The sequence below is a fragment of the Muscardinus avellanarius genome, assembly GCF_963383645.1.
Source record: "Muscardinus avellanarius genome assembly, chromosome: 10".
Classification (NCBI taxonomy): Eukaryota; Metazoa; Chordata; class Mammalia; order Rodentia; family Gliridae; genus Muscardinus; species Muscardinus avellanarius.
This window is the reverse complement of record NC_137796.1, coordinates 55979247-55999138: the sequence shown is the minus strand read 5'-3', so window position 1 is coordinate 55999138 and position 19892 is coordinate 55979247. Positions and strand designations below refer to the sequence as shown.

At 50.0% G+C, this 19892-nt stretch overlaps 1 protein-coding gene across 1 annotated transcript; it reads left to right on the top strand.

The window, feature by feature from the left end:
* Positions 1–1031: 1031 nt before the first annotated feature.
* CCDC61 (coiled-coil domain containing 61) lies at positions 1032–19456 on the top strand (the record flags this gene model as incomplete). Its single annotated transcript, XM_080703391.1, has 13 exons — positions 1032–1188; positions 1424–1506; positions 8802–8959; positions 9801–9962; positions 16522–16732; positions 16810–16892; positions 17205–17374; positions 17460–17539; positions 17698–17836; positions 17918–17996; positions 18160–18220; positions 19157–19229; positions 19359–19456. Exons 1-13 carry the CDS (start codon positions 1041–1043, stop codon positions 19454–19456), a joined length of 1545 nt encoding a protein of 514 aa, XP_080559517.1. The 5' UTR covers positions 1032–1040.
* Between the last annotated feature and the right edge of the window lie 436 nt (positions 19457–19892).

The following is a 19892-nucleotide window of genomic DNA, read 5'->3' as shown; positions in this document are numbered from 1 at the left end:
CTGTTTCCAAATAAAGAAATAAAATCGGAATGGGGGTGTAGCTTGGAGGTAGAATGCCTTTAGGTTCAGTCTCTAGTAACAAAAACAAAACCCCAAAACAAAACAAAACAAAACAACAACAAAAAGAACTGGGGATGTAACTTGTGGGAAGAATGCTCTTGGGTTCAATCCCCAGTATGATAGAAAAAAAAAGATAGTAGTTGTGTTGGCTAAGAGAAGGCATGTGTGCTTACAACAGACTGATTAATAAAAATCAATGATTAAATCAGTGTAAATGACTCAGTGTATCATAGATAATATCTAGCGCCAGCTGCTCCCTGGATGTGGAGCATGCAGATAACCGTATGGCTCATTCCCACCTGCTTCAGTTCTCTGCTTAAACACTACCTCCCTGAGAGGCTTGCTCTGACTTACCTGGCCCCAGTGGCCCCTGTTCCCCTTTTCCTGCTTGATTGTTCACCAGTTTTGCAGAATAAATGAAATGAATAGTAATCAGTGGCATTAATCCAGATTATCATCTATTTCTGTTGGCCGGCGCGTGTTGGACACAGTAGCATGCAGGATACAGGTCTTAGAGCTTGTATGTGCGCCATCCAGTTTAATCCTCAACACAGCTTTGAGGTACCTGTACCCATTTCCAGATGAGAAAACGGAGTCATGGAGAGGTAAAGTCATTTCTCTTCAGGTGCCACAGTTGGTAAATGATGGATTCAGAATACGAATCCTGAGCTGGATGAAGTGGCGTACATCTGTAATCCTAGCACTTGGGAGGCTGAGATAGGAGATTTGAGGCTCACAGATTTGAGGCCAGTCTCAGCAATTTAGTGAGGCTTTCAGCAACTTAGGGAGACCCTGTTTCAAAATGAAAAAGAAACCGGTCTGGGGTGTGGCCGGGAGGCAGAATGCCCCTGGGCTCAATCCTCAGTACGAACAAAACAAAAGACTAGCACAGAGAATGACTCTTGGTTTTCCAGCCCAGGAGTCAGGGTCCTCAGCTCCTCTGCGTTTCTGTCTTCTCTCCCTTTGCAGTGACACTGGCCATGGACCAGCCAGCTGGCCTGCAGGTGGACTACGTGTTCCGGGGCGTGGAGCACGCCGTGCGGGTGGTGGTTTCTGGGCAGGTGCTGGAGCTGGAGGTGGAGGACCGGATGACAGCTGACCAGTGGCGGGGCGAGTTTGACGCCAGCTGTGAGTGTGCCTGCTGGGATGGGCTCGCCTCGCCTCCCCGCCCCGGCCAGCTTCCCTGTGACCCGTGATGATGAAGCCACTTAGAGGCTTCTTCTGTCTGACCACGAGCTCTCTGAGATGGGGAGGTGTAAGCCTCATTCCTCCACTGGAGTTGGGAGAGTTGGAGATCTTGGATGGGCCGCCCTTGTACCAGGCAGTAGGTCAGACCTCAGGAGGGACTTTTCTTCCCACACAGTCATCGAAGATTTGACACACAAGACAGGGAACTTCAAACAGTTTAACATCTTCTGTAACATGCTGGAGTCGGCCCTCACACAGGTAGGGACCAGGGCTGATGGCTCGGGGGAGGGCTCTGTCCCCCAGATTCTTGGGCTAGATGCCCCAGGTTGTATGGAGGACCCCATGCCTTCTTCATTGAAGGGACAGGGCTTTTTCTTCGTTCTCAAATGTAAATGGCTTGTTTTGGTTCTAGAGATAGTTATTCTCATGTAGAAAATTCAGATCACTGAGAAGTAAAGATGAAAGTCACTGCACTCCTAATGCTCCTGTTAAGATTTTGGGCAAAACTACCCAGCTTACTTATTTCTCTGTGTTTGTGTGTGAGTATATTTGCAGATCTATAATTACATGTAGTTGATATATATTTTCCAAGGTATTCTGCAACTTACTTTTTTTTTTTTGGTACTGGGATGGAACCCAGAGGTCTTCTATCTCTGAGCTACACCCAGACCTTTTTTTTTTTTTTTTTTTAAATTTAATTTGTAAACAGGGTCTCAGTAGGTTGCTGAGAGCCTCACTGAGTTGCTGAGGCTGGCTTGAATTTAGAATACTCCTATCTCAGCCTCCCAAGTACTGGGATTAAAATTGTATGCCACTACACCTGGCTGCATTTTTTTTGTTTTTGTTTTTTTTTACTAGAGATGGAACCCAGGGGCATTCTACCTCCTAGCTACACCCCGGCCCTATTTTTTATTCTTTATTTTGAAACAAGGTCTCACTGAGTTGCAGACGGCCTCACTAAGTAGTTGAGGCTGTCCACGATCTGCGATCCTCCTGTCTCAGCCTCCCGAAAGGAGCCGGGTGTGGTGGCGCACATTTGTAATCCCAGTGCTTGGGAGGCTGAGACAGGAGGATCGTGGTTTGTGGACAGCCTCAGCTACTTAGTGAGGCTCTCAGCAACTTAGTGAGACCCTGTTTCCAAACAAAATATAAAATAGGTCTGGGAGTGTAGCCTGGAGGTAGAAAAGCCCCTGGGTTCCACCCCCAGTACCACACACACACACAAAAGATACAACAGTAGCTGGATGTGGTAGTGCACGCTTGTAACCCCAGTACTTGGGAGGCTGAGATAGGAACATCACAGGTTCAAGGACAGCCTCAGCAAGTAGTAAGACTCTCATCAATCTAGTGAGAACCTGTTTCAAAGTAAAGAATACGAAATAGGACTGAGGGTGTAGCTTAGAAGTAGAATGCTTCTGGGTTCAATCCCCAGTGACACATACACACACTAAACAAGTAAATAATTTTAAGAAAGATGCAGCCGGGCGTGGTGGCGCATGCTTGTAATCCCAGCATTCAGGAGGCTGAGACCGGAGGATCGCGGTTCGCAGACAGCCCCAGCTACTTAGGCCCTCTGCAACTCAGTGAGACCTGGCTTCAAAATAAAGAATAAAAAATAAGGCAGGGGGTGTAGCTCGGAGGTCAAATGCCCCTGGGTTCCATCCCAAGACCTGCAAAAAAAAAAAAAAAAGATGGAATAGTAGCTGAGTGTGGTGGCACACGCCTAAAATCCCAGTATTTGGAAGACTGAGACAGGAGGATTGCTGGTTTGAGGTCAGCCTTAGCAATTAAGCGAGACCCTGTCTCAAAATAAGAAATACAAAAGGGTTGGTGTATAGCTGGGAGGTAGAATGACTTTGGGTTCCAACCCTACTAATACATAACACACATAAACTAATAGAAAACAAAAACAGGTTAGAATTTAGAGTATAGACAACTATATTGTTCCTCTGATTAAAGGCAAAACGTTCATTCTCTCATAAAACTGAAGGTACTAATATGTGACTTAGAAAGTGAGAGTCTATTATAATATCCTTTCTTTTTTTTTTTTTTTTTGGTGGTACTAGGGGTGGAACCCAGAGGCTTTCTACCGCCGGGCTACACTCCCAGACCTATTTTATACTTTATTTGGAAACAGGGTCTCACTAAGTAGCTGAGAGCCTCACTAAGTAGCTGAGGCTGGCTTCGAACCTGCGCGATCCTCCTGTCTCAGCCTCCCAAGCGCGGGGATTACAAGCGTGGGCCACCACGCCTGGCCCTTATAGCCTTTTAAAATCCTCCATCCAGATGGCAAAATTTTACTTTTTTTTTTTTTTTTTTTTTGCGGTACTGGAGATGGAACCCAGGGGCGTTCTACCTCCGAGCTACACTCCCAGCCCTATTTTTTATTCTTTATTTTGAAACAGGGTCTCACTGAGTTGCAGAGGGCCTCACTAAATAGCTGAGGCTGTCCTTGAACCACGATCCTCCTGTCTCAGCCTCCCGAATGCTAGCATTACAAGCCTGCGCCACCATGCCCAGCTCAAAATTTTACTTTGAATTAAGACTCATCACTGTACTTCCTAGGTAGAAGCCTTGAGCCAGTTGCTTCTGTCAGGGCCTTAGTTTCCCTGTCTGTAAAGTGGAATTAATAGTAGTTCCCATTTCACAGTGTTTTGAAGATTATGAGTTATTATGTATAAAAAGCTTGGTATAGTGTTTGGCTAATAATAACTGCTATATATGGGTATTATTTTTACTATTAACATTTTTTTCTTGGCACTAGGAATTGAACCCAGGGGCTTTCTACCTCTAAGCTACTCCCTCAGACCTTTTAATTATTTTGTTTTATTTTTTTCTACCTTGGGGCTACACTCCCAGACCTATTTTATACTTTATTTGGAAACAGGGTTTCACTAAGTTGCTGAGAGCCTCACTAAGTAGCTGAGGCTGGCTTCAAACCTGTGAGATCTCCTGTCTCAGCCTCCTAAGTGCTGGGATTATAAGTGTGCGCCACCATGCCCGGCTAATTTTTAATATTTTTAATTTTAATTTTTTTTATTTTGCAGTACTGGGGTTGGGACCCAGGGGCATTCTACCTCCAAGTTACACCACCAGACCTGTTTTTCAGTCCTATTATTATTATTATTATTATTATTATTATTATTATTATTATTTGTTTTTGTGGCATTGGGGGTGGAGCCCAGGGGCATTCCACCTTGGAGCTACACCCCCAGCCTTATATTTGATTCTTTATTTTGAAACCGGGTCTCACTGAGTTGCGGAGGGCCTCACCAAGTAGCTGAGGCTGTCCGCGAACCATGATCCTCCTGTCTCAGCCTCCTGAATGCTGGGATTACAAGCATGCACCACTAGACCCGGCTAATTTTTATTTTAAAATAGGGTCTTGCTAAGTTTCTGAGGCTGGCCTCGAACCTTTGATTCTCAGCTATTAATCAGCTTTTGAATTTATCATCCTTGTTAGTGATTGCTTAGTGTTGCATTGTACACAGCATCATGATATATATAACTCAGGGATTCTCAAACTATTTGGTTTCGTGACTCCTTTATACGCTTAAGGACTATAGAGAACACCAGGAGCTTTTGTTTATGCAGGTGATATTTGCAAATGTCAATGCCATATTAGAAATTAAAACAAAAATTTAACTGGGCGTGGTGGCACACACTTGTAATCCCAGTACTTGGGAGGCTGAGACAGGAGGAACTGGGTTTGCAGATAGCCTCAGCTACTTCGGCCATCCGTAACTTAGTGAGATCCTATTTCAAAATAAAGAATAAAACATTGGGCTGGGGATGTAGCTCGGAGGTTCAATCCCCAGCAGCAAAAAAAAAAAAAAAAAAAAAAAGAAAAGAAAAAAAATTAAAGATTTCTGAATTAATTAGGAAAAAAAACTAAACCTTTTAGATGTTAAACTGAATATTCTAATAAAAAGTGTATTTTCTAAAACAAAAAAGTTATTAAGAAGCATAGCATTGTTTTCCATTTTGCAAATCTTTTTAATGCCTGGCTTAATAGTAGAAACTTGCTGGATTCTCATGCACTTCTACATTCAGTCTGTTGATATGTTTTGTTTGAAGAGTATAGTTATAGAGTTAGAAGAGGGAGTACTTTAATAGCTTTTTCAAATAACTGTGAGTATTCTCCTTTGCTAACACACTAAAACTGGACAAGTACAGTTTCTTTCTTTCTTTCTTTTTTTTTTTTTGGTGGTACTGGGGATGGAACCCAGGCGCTTTTCTACCTCCGGGCTATACTCCCAGACCTCTTTTATATTTTATTTGGAAACAGGGTCTCACTAAGTTGCTGAGAGCCTCACTAAGTAGCTGAGGCTGGCTTCGAACCTGTGAGATCCTCCTGTCTCAGGCTCCCAAGCGCGGGGATTACAAGTGTGTGCCACCACGCCCGGCTTTAAGTACAGTTTCTTGAAGCTCAGTTGAACGTGGAATCTGAAACCTCAGCAGTGGTCTCCTACTGCCAGTATTCAAAGGTTCAAACCCATTACTTGGGCTGGGGATGTGGCTCAGTGGGAGAGTGCTAGCATGGTACACCTGGGGCCGTGAGTTAGGTCCCCAGCACCCAAACAGAAAGAAAAGACAAAATCCCCAAACTCATTGATATATCTTGCGCTCCATCATCATCATCATCATCATCATCATCTTCTTCTTCTTCTTCTTCTTCTTCTTCTTCTTCTTCTTCTTCTTCTTCTTCTTCTTCTTCTTCTTTTTGGTACTAGGGATTGAACTCAGGGGTGTTCTACATCTGATCTATACCCCCAACTCTTTTTATTTTTATTTTTAAATTTTGAAGCAGGGTCGTCACTAAATTGCTGAGATTGGCTGCAAGCCGGCAATCCTCCTGTCTGAACCTCCCAAGTCCTGGGATTACAGGTATGCTCCACCACGCCTGTGTATCTTGTACTTTGCATAGGTCTTTTATCCCCGCATGATTTTGTAATATCATGTGTTGGTCATTTGGAAAATATTAGTACATTGACTTAAACAGATCTTCTAAATGTCGATCTTTTTTTTATCATACAGTGTCAGGGAGTGACATTTATTAATATCCCCACAAGATCACACCAGGAGAATCTTTGAACATCTAGAAGCCATCAAGCGCAACGGCAGGCACAGGTTTTCCAAAATTCTAATTCTAATGCAAGTGCAAAGCTTGAGTTTTATTATTGGCGACAAATCTATTGACGGTTTTCCTTGAAGAGACAGGCTCACTCTGTTCATGTTGAGAAGCTGCCTGCCAAATACCCGAGTCTGAATAACCACAGTTTTGTCTGTCAGTCGTTCTTTCAAGTAAAAAAATAGTGTTCCATGAAAAAGTGGCTGATTTGGCGCCAAACCCGATTGCACAAGGGCTTTTTTCCTGGGGTCACTGTCAGGCTTTGGTATGTGGCAGAAGGGTGCTTCTCATTTTCTTCCCTTTTTCTCTTTCTTCCTTCCTTTATTTTTATTTTTATTTCTTGCAGTACTAGGGATGGAACCCAGATGCATTCTACCTCTGAGCTACACCCCCAGCCCTATTTTTTATTCTTTCTTTTGAAACAGAGTCTCACTGAGTTGCAAAGGGCCTCACTAAGCTGAGGCTGTCTGCAAACTGCTATCCTCTGGTGTCAGTCTCCTGAATGCCGGGGTTACAAGTGTGTGCCACCACGCCTGATGTCTTCCTTTCTTCCTTTATTTCTTTGTAACTAGGGATTAAACCTGGGGCACTCTAACATTGAACTACACCCCTAGCCCTATCTTGTATTATTTTTAATTTTTATTTTTCTTTCTTTGTGGTTCTGGGGATCGAACTCAGGAGCGTTCTACCTCTGAGCTATACTCCCAGCCCTAGTTTTTATTTTTTCTTTTGAAACAGGGTCTAAGTTGTGAAGGGCCTCATTAAGTAGCCGAGGCTGGCCACAAACCTGTGATCCTCCTGTCTCAGCCTCCCAAGTACTGGGATTACAAGCGCATGCCATCACGTTCCGCCGTATTTTATTTTAATTATTTATTTATATTTTTTGTGGTACTGGGGATGGAACCCAGGGCTTTCTACCTCTGGGCTACACTCCCAGACCTAGTTTATATTTTGTTTGGAAACTAAGTTGCTGAGAGCCTCACTAAGTAGCTGAGGCTGGCTTCGAACCTGCACAATCCTCCTGTCTCAGCCTCCCAAGTACTGGGATTACGAGCGTGCGCCACCACGCCCGGCTTCTGTTTTATTTTTGAAACAGGGTTTTACTAAGTAGCTGAGACTGACCACTAACCTGTGATCCTCCTGTCTCAGTGTCCCAAGTACTGAGATTACAGGTAGGCACCATCTCGCCTGGCCTCATTTTCTGAAAATTGTGTAGAATAGTGAAGGGATAGTGAACTCAAGAGTTGAGAGTCAGACAATTTGGTCATTTTTACTCTGTCATCTAGAATGCTCCTAGCTTTCACTTGGTGTGTTCCTCGTTCTTGTGGTTTCTCCCTCCTCCCCAGGTCCCTGAGGCTGCCGGGCATGGAGAATGCATTGATTCTTGGTGCCATTCAGTGCCACTGGCTTGATTTCTGCTGAGGTGCCAGCAGTTTCACCCGCCATTCTTTTTGCACCACTAATGTGCATATCAGCACACTTAAAAAAGGCAGAGGAATCCGGGCCTGGCAGTACACACCTGTAATCCCAGTACTTGGGATCACAGGTTCAAGGCCAGCTTCAGCAACCTAGCAAGACCCTATTTCAAAATAAAAAATAAAGCTGGACATGGTGGCACAAGCTTGTAATCCCAGCATTTGGGAGGCTGAGACAGGAGGATTGTGGTTCAGGGACAGCCTCAGCTGCTTAGTGAGGCCCTTTGCAACTCAGTGAGACCCTGTTTCAAAATAAAGAATAAGAAATAGGGCTGAGGGCCGGGCGTGGTGGTGCACATTTGTAATCCCAGCATTTGGGAGGCTGAGACCAGAGGATCGCGGTTTGCAGACAGCCTCAGCTACTTAGTGAGGCCCTCTGCAACTCAGTAAGACCTGGTTTCAAAATAAAGAAAAATAGGGCAGGGGGTATAGCTTGGAGGTTGAATGCCCCCCGGGTTCCATCCCCAGTCCCGCAAAAAGAAAAGAAAAAAATAGGGCTGAGGATGTAGCTCAGAGGTAAAATGCCTCTGGGTTCTATCCCCAGTCCCACACACACAAAAAAAAGGTCTGGTAGTATAACTGGGAGGTAAAATGCCCCTGGGTTCAACCTAGTACTAAAACAAAAGGCAGATAGATCTTTGTATAACTGTGAAAATAATTTTGGCCTCCTGACTCTGGAGTTGCGTGGGGTATCTTGGGGACCCTAGGGGCCTGTGGACAGCACAGGTCTAAGCTGTCCCCCCGAACCCCCCATGGTTGAACATCTAGGTTCTTTCCAGCTTATCCCTCCTACGGCATCCTTGTGTCAGCAGGGACAGGGCCATCCTGACCCTGGCCTCAGTGTGGGAAAGTGCAGTGCAGGGCCCGGTGAGGGGAGGCAGCCTGTGCTGTGTGCTCTGGGTGTGGCCATGTGGCTCCTGCAAAGCTCCTCCCCTCCTCTCCAACAGAGCAGTGAGTCGGTCACCCTCGACCTGCTGACCTACACAGACCTGGAGTCCCTGCGGAACCGCAAGCTGGGGGGCCGCCCAGGCTCCTTGGCCCCCAGATCTGCTCAACTCAATTCCAAGCGCTACCTGATTCTCATCTATTCCGTGGAGTTTGACAGGTGGGCACAAGAGTCTGGCTCCAGGCCCAGGCTGATGGGCGGGGTGGGCAAGAAGCCCCAGTACTTGGATATTGGTGGGGAAGGTATTTATACCTCATCTTTGCCGGGCATGGTGGCACACGCTTGTACTCCCCGCGCTTGGGGGGCAGAGACAGGAGGATTGCGCAGGTTCGAAGCCAGCCACGCTGTCTTAAGAGACCCTGTTTCCAAAAAAAGCATAAAATAGGTCTGGGAGTATAGCCTGGAGGTAGAAGGGCTTCCAGGAACCCCAGTACCACCAAAAAAAACCCAAAACAACCCAAAAAACAAAAAAAAAAAACCTCATCTTTGTAATCTTTGCCTGTGTATCATTTAGTATTGTGTTTGGCTATAAGTACCAGAATAACCATTACCAGTGCTTTAAATAGTAGAGTATCATGTCATAAGATGTCTAAGAGCTAGGCATGGTGGCACACACCTGTCATCTCAGTACCTGTGAGGCTGAGACAAGAGGATCCCAGGTTTGAAGCCAGCCAGCCTCACCAATTTAGCAAGATCTGTAGCAACTTAGTGAGACCCTGTTTTAAAATAAAGAACAAAAAGGGTTGTAGCTCGCAGAGAGAATACCACTGGGTTCAATATTCAGTACCCCCCCCCCAAAAAAAAAGTTCTGGAGGCTGTTAGGGGCAAGTGTCTGGTTCAAGGGCGTCGTTGGGGGTGAGAACAGGCCCTGAAGCTGCGGTTAGAGCATGGGTAGGGGTCCTGAGATTGTGCATTCTCTTGCTTTGCTCTCAGAACCTGGCCGTCACCCTGGGTGGCTTCTTGGTTTCTGAGATGCCGCGGTTCTGATCCCCCTCCCCAGGATTCACTACCCGCTGCCCCTCCCGTACCAGGGCAAGCCGGACCCCGTAGTCCTGCAGGGCATCATCCGCTCGCTGAAGGAGGAGCTGGGCCGCCTTCGAGGGCGGGACGGCCAGGACACCCGGGACACGCGGGAGACAGAGCTCTGGCACCTTCGGGAGCAGTGAGTGTGTGTGCGCTTTGGGGCCCCCATGCATCTCGAGCTTTGGGGGTGGCCATCCCGCACTCACCCTGCTCATTCTGAGCCCCTCCTCTGTACCCACTTTCTGTTGGGGGGTGCTGGAGATACACTGGTGACCGAGGCTGACCTGGCCCTGCCCTCTAGGCTCCAGCCAGTGAGGGAGAGGGGTCTGTTTGCAGAGGATGAGGACTCCGAGTAGGTGGGGCTGGTCCTCACCCCGCCGGGTGAGGAGGGCGCTGTTGGCAGAGGGACCAGCATGCTGAGAGGTGGGGTGAGCCCTTCACTGGATGCCTCTTGTGCTGACTCCTCCTGCCCCTCGTGCTATGCCCGGCCCAGGGCAGATGGGTCCGAGCTTGTCTTCAGAAACGGGTGAGACAGGAGCAGGAGCTGCGACAGGCCCTGGTGGGTGTTGGGGTCGGCTCGGTGAAGGAGCTGGGGGAGCATTGTAGGCAGAGGGACGGCTTGTGCAAAGTCCTTGTGTCAGTGGGAATGGAGGACAACAAGGGGGTGAGCGAGTGCAGAAAGGGAAGGCTTGGGTATATTTAGTGATGCCATCTGTGGGTGAGCTGGATCAGGGACCTGATCTAGTTCCCTTCACCTCCACCTGGAGGTGACCTGACTAGTGATAATTTTATTTTTTTATTTATTTTTGGTACTGGGGATTGAATCCAGGGGCTTTCTACCTCTGAGATAGGCCCGCAGCATCCTGTTTTATTTTGAAACCAGGTCTCGCTAAGTGGCTGAGGCTGGCCTTGAACCTAAGACCTTCCTGTCTCAGCCTCCCAGGAACTGGGATTACAGTTGTACACCATCATGCCCAGCCTAGTGATATTTTTAGTAACGATAACACCAGCAGTTACTGTGGGTTATGTTTTGCTGCGTGCTGGCCCTGCTCAGTGCTCTGTGGTTGAGTTCATTTTGCCTCCACAGCAGCCCTATGAGGTAGATGATGCTGTCATCACCAGAGAAGTTACGGAACTTTTTCCAGGTCACACAGTGGTTAATACTGCGTGGCTACCTTAAGTCCAGGCACCCAGTGCTAAGCCCCCTTCCTATCACCAGCCCCTCCGCTCTGTTTGATTTCTTTTTTCTTTTTCTTTTCTTTGCGGCACTCAGATGGAACCCAGGGGCATTCTACAGCCGAGCTACACTTCCAGCCCTATTTTTTATTCTTTATTTTGAAACAGGGTCTCACTGGGTTGCAAAGCGCCTCACTAAGTGACTGAGGCTGTCCACGAACCGCGATCCTCCTGTCTCAGCCTCCCAAATGCTGGGATTACAATCGTGCGCCACCATAGCTGTTTGACACCTGCCAGCCCCGGATGGAGTGTCAGGCTCCCACAGGGAGGACTGACCCGCTCTCTTCCCAGGAATGGGAGCTCACGGAGCTGAGGGTTCTTGGCTGTGTACTGTTGGGGAGAGGGGGAACCCACAGTGGGAGGCCAGAGTGGGAAGCCAGAGAAGCTTTCAACATCCCGCATCCCAGGATCTGCCTTGGTTATACCGTGTGCATGTGCTTCCCAAGGTGGCCACGAGGTGGCGCCCCCAGCCCGCCGAACCAACTAAAGCGCTAGAGCGTGCCTTGAGAGCTCAGAGCGGTTGGCTGCCTCTGTCTGTCTTCCTTGGGGCAGCCTGGAGTTAGAGTTTGGGAAGATTCCAAGACCCATTCGTTCATTCCTCCAACATTTATTGAACTCATACACTGTCTGGCACTAACTGATGCCTATGGATGCAGTCTTAGGTGCTCTTCATAGATTCCTAGGACCATTTAGGGGGTCTTCATTATCCTTCCTTTTCACAGATGAGAAGGCAGAGGCCCAGAGATTTGACTTGAAGCTTCCCAGGGTCTCTCAGCATGTAAAACGTGGGGTTGTCAGGCAGCCTGGCTACAGAGCTGCGGTGTATACCAGACAGCTGGAGACTGCTGCAGAGCGTGGGGCCTGGCCTAGGGCAGCCAGTCACACTGATAGGTACCAGCTCTTCTCAGTCTGGTGCTGAGAGTGCCAGAGCCCAGCACACTGGAGGCAGGCAGGCAGGCTTCCCAGGATGGGTGGAGTCCTGACCAGGGGCAGGAGGAGAGAACTAGAAGGAGAGAATGGCATAGGCTGGATTCTGGTGGGGTAGAGAAGTGGGAGGAGAGGAAGGCAGGGGTCAGCTGGGCTCAGGTTGAATGGGAAGCTTCTTGGAGAGCTAGGGGCCACAGAGTTTTATGTTTTTTTTTTTTTTTTTTTTTTTTTTTTTTTTTTTGGTACTGGGGTTCCTGGAAGCCCTTCTACCTCTGGGCTACACTCCCAGACCTTTTTTTTAAAAATATTTTTATTTGGAAATAGGGTCTCCAGAGCCAGCGAGCCTGGCTACGAACCTGTGTGATCCTCCTGTTTCTGTGCGATCCTCCTGTTTCCGCCTCCCAAGCGTGGGGATTACAAGCTTGCACCACCACACTGGCTTTAGCTATAGCAATTTAGCAGAGACTCTGTTTCAAAATAAGCAAAATGTCAGGCATGGTGGCATGGGCTTGAAATTCCAGTACTTGGGAAGCTAAGACAGGAAGGCCACAAGTTTGAAACTGTTCTCAACAACTTAGTGAAACCTGTTTCCAAATAAAAAATAAAATAGGTTCAGGGTGGCATGCTGGAGGTTGAAGGCACCTAGATTCCATCCCCAGTACCCCCCCCACACACACACACACAGCTCTTATCACATCCAACACAGTTCACCAGCATCCTATGGTTTCATCTGATACTATGTGCCTGTGCATTCACACTCTCAGGTATCTTTTTTTTCCTTTGGTACTGGGGTTGGAAACCAGGGGCGTTCTACCTTTGAGCTACACCCCCAGCTCTATTTTTTATTCTTTATTTATTGAAACAGCTTCTCACTAAGTTGCAGAGAGCCTCACTAAGTAGCTGAAGCTGTCTGTGAACCAAGATCTTCCTGTCTCAGCCTCCCAAATGCTGGGATTACAAGCATGTGGCACCATGCCTGGCATCAGGTATCTTTTTGATCTGTGACTTGAATTAGTATCCAATTATAGCTGTACACTGCACTTTGTTAGTGTGTTTCTTAAATCTCTCAATTTACAGTCCTCCCTACCTTTTCATGCAATTTATTTATTTGTTTGTTTGTTTTGTTTATTTTTTTTGGTGGTACTGGGGTGGAACCCAGAGGCTTTCTACCTCTGGGCTATACTCCCAGACCTCTTTTATATTTTATTTGGAAACAGGGTCTCACTAAGTTGCTGAGGGCCTCACTAAGTAGCTGAGGCTGGCTTCGAACCTGTGTGATCCTCTTGTCTCAGCCTCCCAAGCGCTGGGATTACGCGCGTGCGCCACCACGCCTGGCTTCATGCAATTTATTTGTGAAGAAAGCAGGTTCTTTGTCCTGTAGAGTCACCCAGTCTGGACCTTGCTGATTTTATTCAGGTGGCTCTGGTGGTGAAGGTCTTCTGTACCCAGTATTTCTTTCCAGTGAAGCGGGGTTAAGCCCTGAGACTTTTGTTTTTTTTGTGGGTTTGGGCACTGCCCTTTTTATTTTGAAGTAGAGCCTCACTAAGTTGCTGAGGCTGTCCATGAAATCAGTATCCTTCTGTCTCAGCCTCCCAAGTACTGGGATTATAGGTGAGTACTGGGGATTGAGCCCAGGGGCATTCTATCACTGAGCTAAACCTTTTTGTTTTTTAATTTCTATGTTTTGAGGTACTGGGGATAGAACCCATGAGCCTTCTATAGCTCCAGGCTATACCCCCAGACCTATTTTATTTTTTATTTGGAAATAGTCTTGCTAAATTGCTGAGAGCCTAAATTGCTGAGGCTGGCTTTGAACCTGTGAGCCTCTTGTCTCAGATTTCCAAGTACTGGGATTACATGGGTGTGCCACCACATCTGGCTGCAGTGTGTTTTTGTGTGTGTGTGGTACTGGGGTTCCTGGAAGCCCTTCTACCTCCGGGCTATGCTCCCAGACTTTTTTTTTTTTTAAATATATTTTTATTTGGAAACAGGGTCTCTTAAGCCAGCGTGCTTAAGAACCTGCACAATCCTCCTGTCTCTGCCTCCCAAGCGCGGGGATTACAAGCGTGCGCCACCACGTTCGGCTTTCAGTTGTTTTTTGATGTTGATATTGTCTTGTCTTTGGACAGAAGGAACCCTTAATGTTGGCACCTGTATCTGGTAAAAATAACTCCTATAGTCTTTGATGGCTTCCTTGCTGTCTGACATTTCCAGATATTTTAGGCTGTGTGTGTGTGTGTGTGTGTGTGTGTGTGTGTGTGTGTCTTTCTAACCTTAGAACTAGTAATTTTCCCAAGAAGGTCTTAGTTTTTAAAAGCAGGACATGGTATTAGAGCCATGGTCATTATCATTGGGTCAACATCGTGTTTAGAATCTTTTAGTAGAAAGAGCTATTTTTATTTTAGTTTTTTTGTGGTACTGGGGATTGGACCCTAGGATTTTCTACCTCTCAACTATGCATACCCCAGCCCTTTTAAAATTTTTTTTTTTTTTTTTTTTGGTGGTACTGGGGTTCCTGGAAGCCCTTCTACCTCCGGGCTACACTCCCAGACCTATTTTATATTTTTGAAACAGGGTCTCTTACGCTGGCTTCGAACCTGCGCGATCCTCCTGTCTCCGCCTCCCAAGCGCGGGGATTACAAGCGTGCGCCACCTGCCCGGCTTTTGTTTTGTTTTGAAATAGGGTCTTGCTGGGTTGCTAGGAGTCTTGCTAAGTTGTCGAGGCTGATCTCAAACCTGTGATTCTCCTCTCTCATCCTCCTAAGTACTGGGGATTACAATGGGTGTGCACTACCATATCTGGCTAGATTCATTTTTAGAAATAGAAACACAATGCCTCTGTTTCCCTAACTTCCTTGATTTTATAGTTTTCTCATAGTAAGAGAGTAATTTTCTTTATTCTAAAATAATGCCAATGTAATTTCTAGTAGAGTTCCTAATAAAGTTCGATTTCTTTGCAGTTCTCTATGTCTTTAGACTGTCCCCTTGCTTAAGTACTGTGTTTTAGGCACCTTGCATAATTCTCTAATATTACACCAACCTTGGTATATAGTGAGGTCTCTATGGGGGCCAGTTTTCTTTTAAAAACATTAGCTGGGTGTTGTGGTGGTGCCAGCTCCTCTGGAGGCTGAGGCAGGAGGATCATTTGAGCCCAGCAGATTCAAGACCAGACTGGGCAACACCGTGGTGCTGTGTATGTACAGTAATTTCAGCTTCAGAATCAAAGCTGAGACGGGCACATTGAGTAAGGCCCAGTGTCTGTCCCTGTCCCCTCCTCTGTGCTCCTCTCTACCCCATAGGTGATCCTTCTCTTAAGTTTCTTATTGTATTCGGTTTTGAAAGTATGAGCATAGCTATAACATGTAATGCTTTTTTCTTTTATGAAAAGGGACTCGTTGAACATATTGTTCTGCAGTGTTTGAAATGCTATGGTGGCGCTCACTGGGCGATGGGGTACAGGGGTCCTCATTCCTTTTCGCTGTTGTGTGGGACTAAACCACACCAGAGAAGAATTGTGTGATGCTGAGAATTACCACAGAAATCCAACCAGTCCTATGGATTACATTCTTGTTATTTCTACTCTATTAATAGTGCTGCAAAGAAGAGCCTTGTGTGTATATACCATTTTCTTCTAGAAGGGTTTGAACATGGTAGTGATCTGATCAGATTTGCTTTTTTTTTTTTTTTTTTTTTTTTTGGTGGTACTGGGGGTGGAATCCAGAGGCTTTCTACCTCCGGGCTATACTCCCAGACCTTTTTTATATTTTATTTGGAAACAGGGTCTCACTAAGTTGCTGAGAGCCTCACTAAGTAGCTGAGGCTGGCTTCGAACCTGCGGAATCCTCCTGTCTCAGCCTCCCAAGCGCGGGGATTACAAGCGAGCGCCACCACGCCCGGCAGATTTGCTTTTTTTATATTTTCTTTTCTTTCTTTCTTTCTTTCTTTTTTTTCCTGTACTAGAGATTGAACCCAGGGGCATTTTACCTCAGAGCTTCTTACCCCAGCCCTATTTTATGTTTTATTTAGAAACAGGGTTTTGCTAAGTTGCTGAGAGCCTCACTAAGTTGCTGAGGTTGTCCTCAAACCTGTGATCCTCCTGTCTCAGCTTCCCAAGTACTGGGAATACAGGTGTGCGCCGCCGCTCCTGGCAACAGTTGGGTGGGCAGACCTGGAGGCCCTGGGCAGAAAGGTTCTGCAGGTGGGAACATGGACCTTAGGACCAGCCTTTCAGGGCGCAGAGATGGCCAGACTGATGAAATCGTCCAAAACCCTAGCTCCCAGGGCCGTGTGCCCACCCCCACCAGGGGAGGCGTGTGCGTGTACATGAGGTGGGGCTGTGAATTTCCCGTGGGTGTGGGTGAGGTGATGGGCGGCGCCACCCGGCCCTCAGAGGAGGGGGAGATAAGAACCTCTGGGGCAGCCTGGAGTGATGGGATGGCGTTGCCCCTCGTGGGGAGGTGAAATAATGGGGCGCCCTGGTGGAGGAGTGGGGCGGCGGACGGCGCCCTGCAGCCTCTGCCCTCGTACCTCGGCAGGGTGTCCCGCCTGGCGGCCGAGAAGCGCGAGCTGGAGGCGCAGCTGGGCCGGGCGCGGGAGGAGGCGCTGGCGGGCCGGGCCGCGCGCCAGGAGGCCGAGGCGCTGCGCGGGCTGGTGCACGGCCTGGAGCTGGAGCTGCGGCAGGAGCGCGGCCTGGGCCGCCGGCTGTCGGGCCGCCGCAGCCAGGACTGCCGCCGCCTGGCCAAGGAGGTGAGCGGGGCGGCCGGCGGCGGGCCGGGACTCGGCCCGCGGGGGTGCAGACCACGCCGCCTCTTTGCCCCCCGCAGCTCGAGGAGGCGAAGGCGTCGGAGCGGAGCCTGCGAGCCCGGCTGAAGACGCTGAACAGCGAGCTGGCCTTGTACAGAAGGGGGTGAGGGCGTGGGCTGGGCGCGGCTCCGCAGGTGGCGCCTGGGGTGGGGTGGGCGGAGCCAGAGGGCGGGTGGGCGGGGCCTCGGAGCCTGGGTCTGCGGGGAAGGGCGGGGCTTGAGCTCCGTGGAGCGGCCACGTGCGGCCCGGCGTGGGAGGGGGGTCTGGAGAGTGCGGCGTGTTAGGATGCAGGGAGTTGGCGGGGCGTGCGGGAGGGCGTGAGTGTGCAGGACATCCAGGGGTTGGTGCTGAGGGTTCCCCGGGGGTGCGTACGGGTCGAGGATGGGGGAGATGATCGCCCCTCCCCTGCTCTCAGGAGACGGACTCCGCCGGTGGTGCCGCCCGCCGCCCGGGAGGACCGCGCCTCGACGTCCAGGGAGCGCTCCACGTCCCGCGGCCGAGGCGCCGCGCGGTCCTCCTCGCGGGAGAGCGGCCGCGGGGCCCGGGGTCGGGGCCGGCCCGCCCGGACCTCGCCCTCGCCCACAGGTGCCCCGACCCCCGACCCCCGGGGGCCGAGTGGGCCCGCGCTCGCCGGCCGGGCGCGGTGACCGCCTCCTCCCGCACTGCCTAGGTGGTCGCACGGCCCGCTTCGACCCCACGGCCTTCGTGAAAGCCAAGGAGAAGAAGCAGAGAGAGATCAGGATGAGGTTAGTGCCGGGCCCTCCTCCGCGCCGCCCCCGCGGTCGCCCGCCCCGCGCCCGCCCACTGCCCGTCCGGCCCTCCCCGGCCTCGGCCACGCGGCTCCGGGCGGCGCCCCTCTCGCATCGTTCGGGGGGCACAGGGCGGCTCTTCGCCCGCTCTCCAGGCAGCAGCAACAGCGGAACCGACTGGGCAGCGGAGGGAGCGGGGACGGCCCGTCCCTCTCGTGGTCTCGCCAGGCCCGGGCCCCCGCCGCCGTGACCGGCCGGGGGGACGCAGCCGACCGCTCCCGGCGCCGAAGCTCCTCGGGTAACTGGCCGGCGGCGGCGGGCGGGCGGGCGGCGGGCGGCGGGCAGCGGGCGCGGACACTCACGCCGCGTCGCCCCCTAGTGGACAGTCTCCGCAGCCGCTGCTCGTCGGCTAGCTCCTGCAGCGAATTCGAGGATTTCTCCCAGTCGCTCTCCAGAGGGTAAAACTTGGGCTGGGGGAAGGATCTTTTGGAAAGGGTGTCTGGGGAGACTGGAAACTGCCCTTTGCAGGGAAATTGGGGTTTGGGGCGTTGAAACCACGAAAGGTGGGCCGGGCGGGAGGAAAAGGTACCCCCAGTGGCCCTTGATGCTCTCTGTCCTCAGACTCCGCCGCCCTGGCCGTGGGAAGCCCCCCAGCCCAACCCCCTGGAGCGGGTCCATTGTGGTGAGTGGCCCCCCAGGCCGTGCAGGAGGAAGGGGGAGCATTAAGTGCTGAAGCTGCTGCCCCATCTCAATGCCCCATCCCAGGCTTCAGGCTGCAGAGGTGACACTCTCCACCTCTGTTCGAGAACAGAGTTGTGGCCCTGGGATAGGAGGGAGGGTAGGCATAGGACGCTGTGTAAGGTTCTGGCTTCCAGCCCCGGATCTTCAAGCCCTCTCCTCTTACCACCTGCGTGATTGACGTACTTGGCCTCTCAGTACCTGTTTCTTAACCAGTCATTCAGGAGCAGCCCTGTCATCACCTGTGGGTGCTTTTGGGCCAACAGGGGCGATTATTTTGATATAATGGCTGCCTGGTAGGTACAGCTCTTTATTTTAGCAGGTCTGGGGATGGAACCCAGGGGCATTACCTCTGAGCTACACCCCCTGCCCTATTTTTTTATTCTTTATTTTGAAACCGGGTCTCACTGAGTTGCAGAGGGTCTCACTAAATAACTGAGGCTGTCTGCAAACTGCCATCCTCTGGTCTCAGCCTCCCAAATGCTGGGATTACAAGTGTGTGCCACCACGCCCGGCTACAGCTCTTATTTTCCCTGAGGTTCCTAGGGTCAGAACTTCCAAGAAGTTTGGGAGCAGGAATAGAGGGAGGGAGCCTGACCCTTTTCCTTTTTTTTTTTTTCTTTCTTTTTTAATTTTTTTTTTCTTTCTTTTTTGGTGAGTGTGGGGATGGAACCCAGGGGCATTTGACCTCCAAGCTACACCTCCTGCCTATTTTTTATTCTTTGAAACAGGGTCTCACTGAGTTGCAGAGGGCCTAAGTAGCTAGTCTGTCCGCGAACTGCAATACTCCTGTCTCAGCCTCTTGAATGCTGGGATTACAAGAGTGTGCTACCACGCCGGGCTCTGACCCTCTTTCTTGCTGCCCCCATCCCATCACCAGAAATCCACCTCTCGGGAGCGCAGCAATCGTCAGAGACACCTGGCTAACTCGGGGGGCTGGGTCCCCATTAAAGGTGAGCCTGGGACTTTACATCTGTGCCCCTCCAGCGTTAGCCCCAGACCCCCTGGGAGGGCACTGAGGGCTGTGCAGGGTCCAGGGTGTTCCTTTCAGCTTTGTAAGCCCCCTCCCCACACCTCTCCAGAGTACAGCGGGGACCACCAGTCCGCCGACATGGCTGAAATAGATGCCCGGCTGAAGGCCTTGCAAGAATACATGAACCGGCTAGACACAGGGTCCTGACCTTGGAGAGGTGGTACTGTCCCCCACCCCTCCCCAACAGTGGGTATGGCTTTCCAGCCCCACCCCAGCGCTGCCCCTCCAGGTGCTCCTGGGGTCGCTGGTGTATGAGGCCCAGGCCCTGGCCTCTCTTGAAGCAGTGCATGCTGGGAGGGGGTATATGTGTTTTGTAAATAAACTTGTCTTTGGGACCCCTCAGCTTATGACTAAAGGGTAGGGAAATGAGGAGGAGGCAAATTGGACCCTGTGTGTATTCCTGGGTGTGTCTGTGATTCGGATTCAGACGCGGGCTCAGGTTCAGGAAAAACTTCCACATCCTTTAATGCAGAGAGAGGGGGGCCTGCAGGGTGGTAGTGAGCAGCCCATCTCCAAAGGAGCCAAGCAGCAGCAGCAGCAGCAGCTCTGCACAGGATGTCACTGTCCCGTGTGTGGTGAGGAA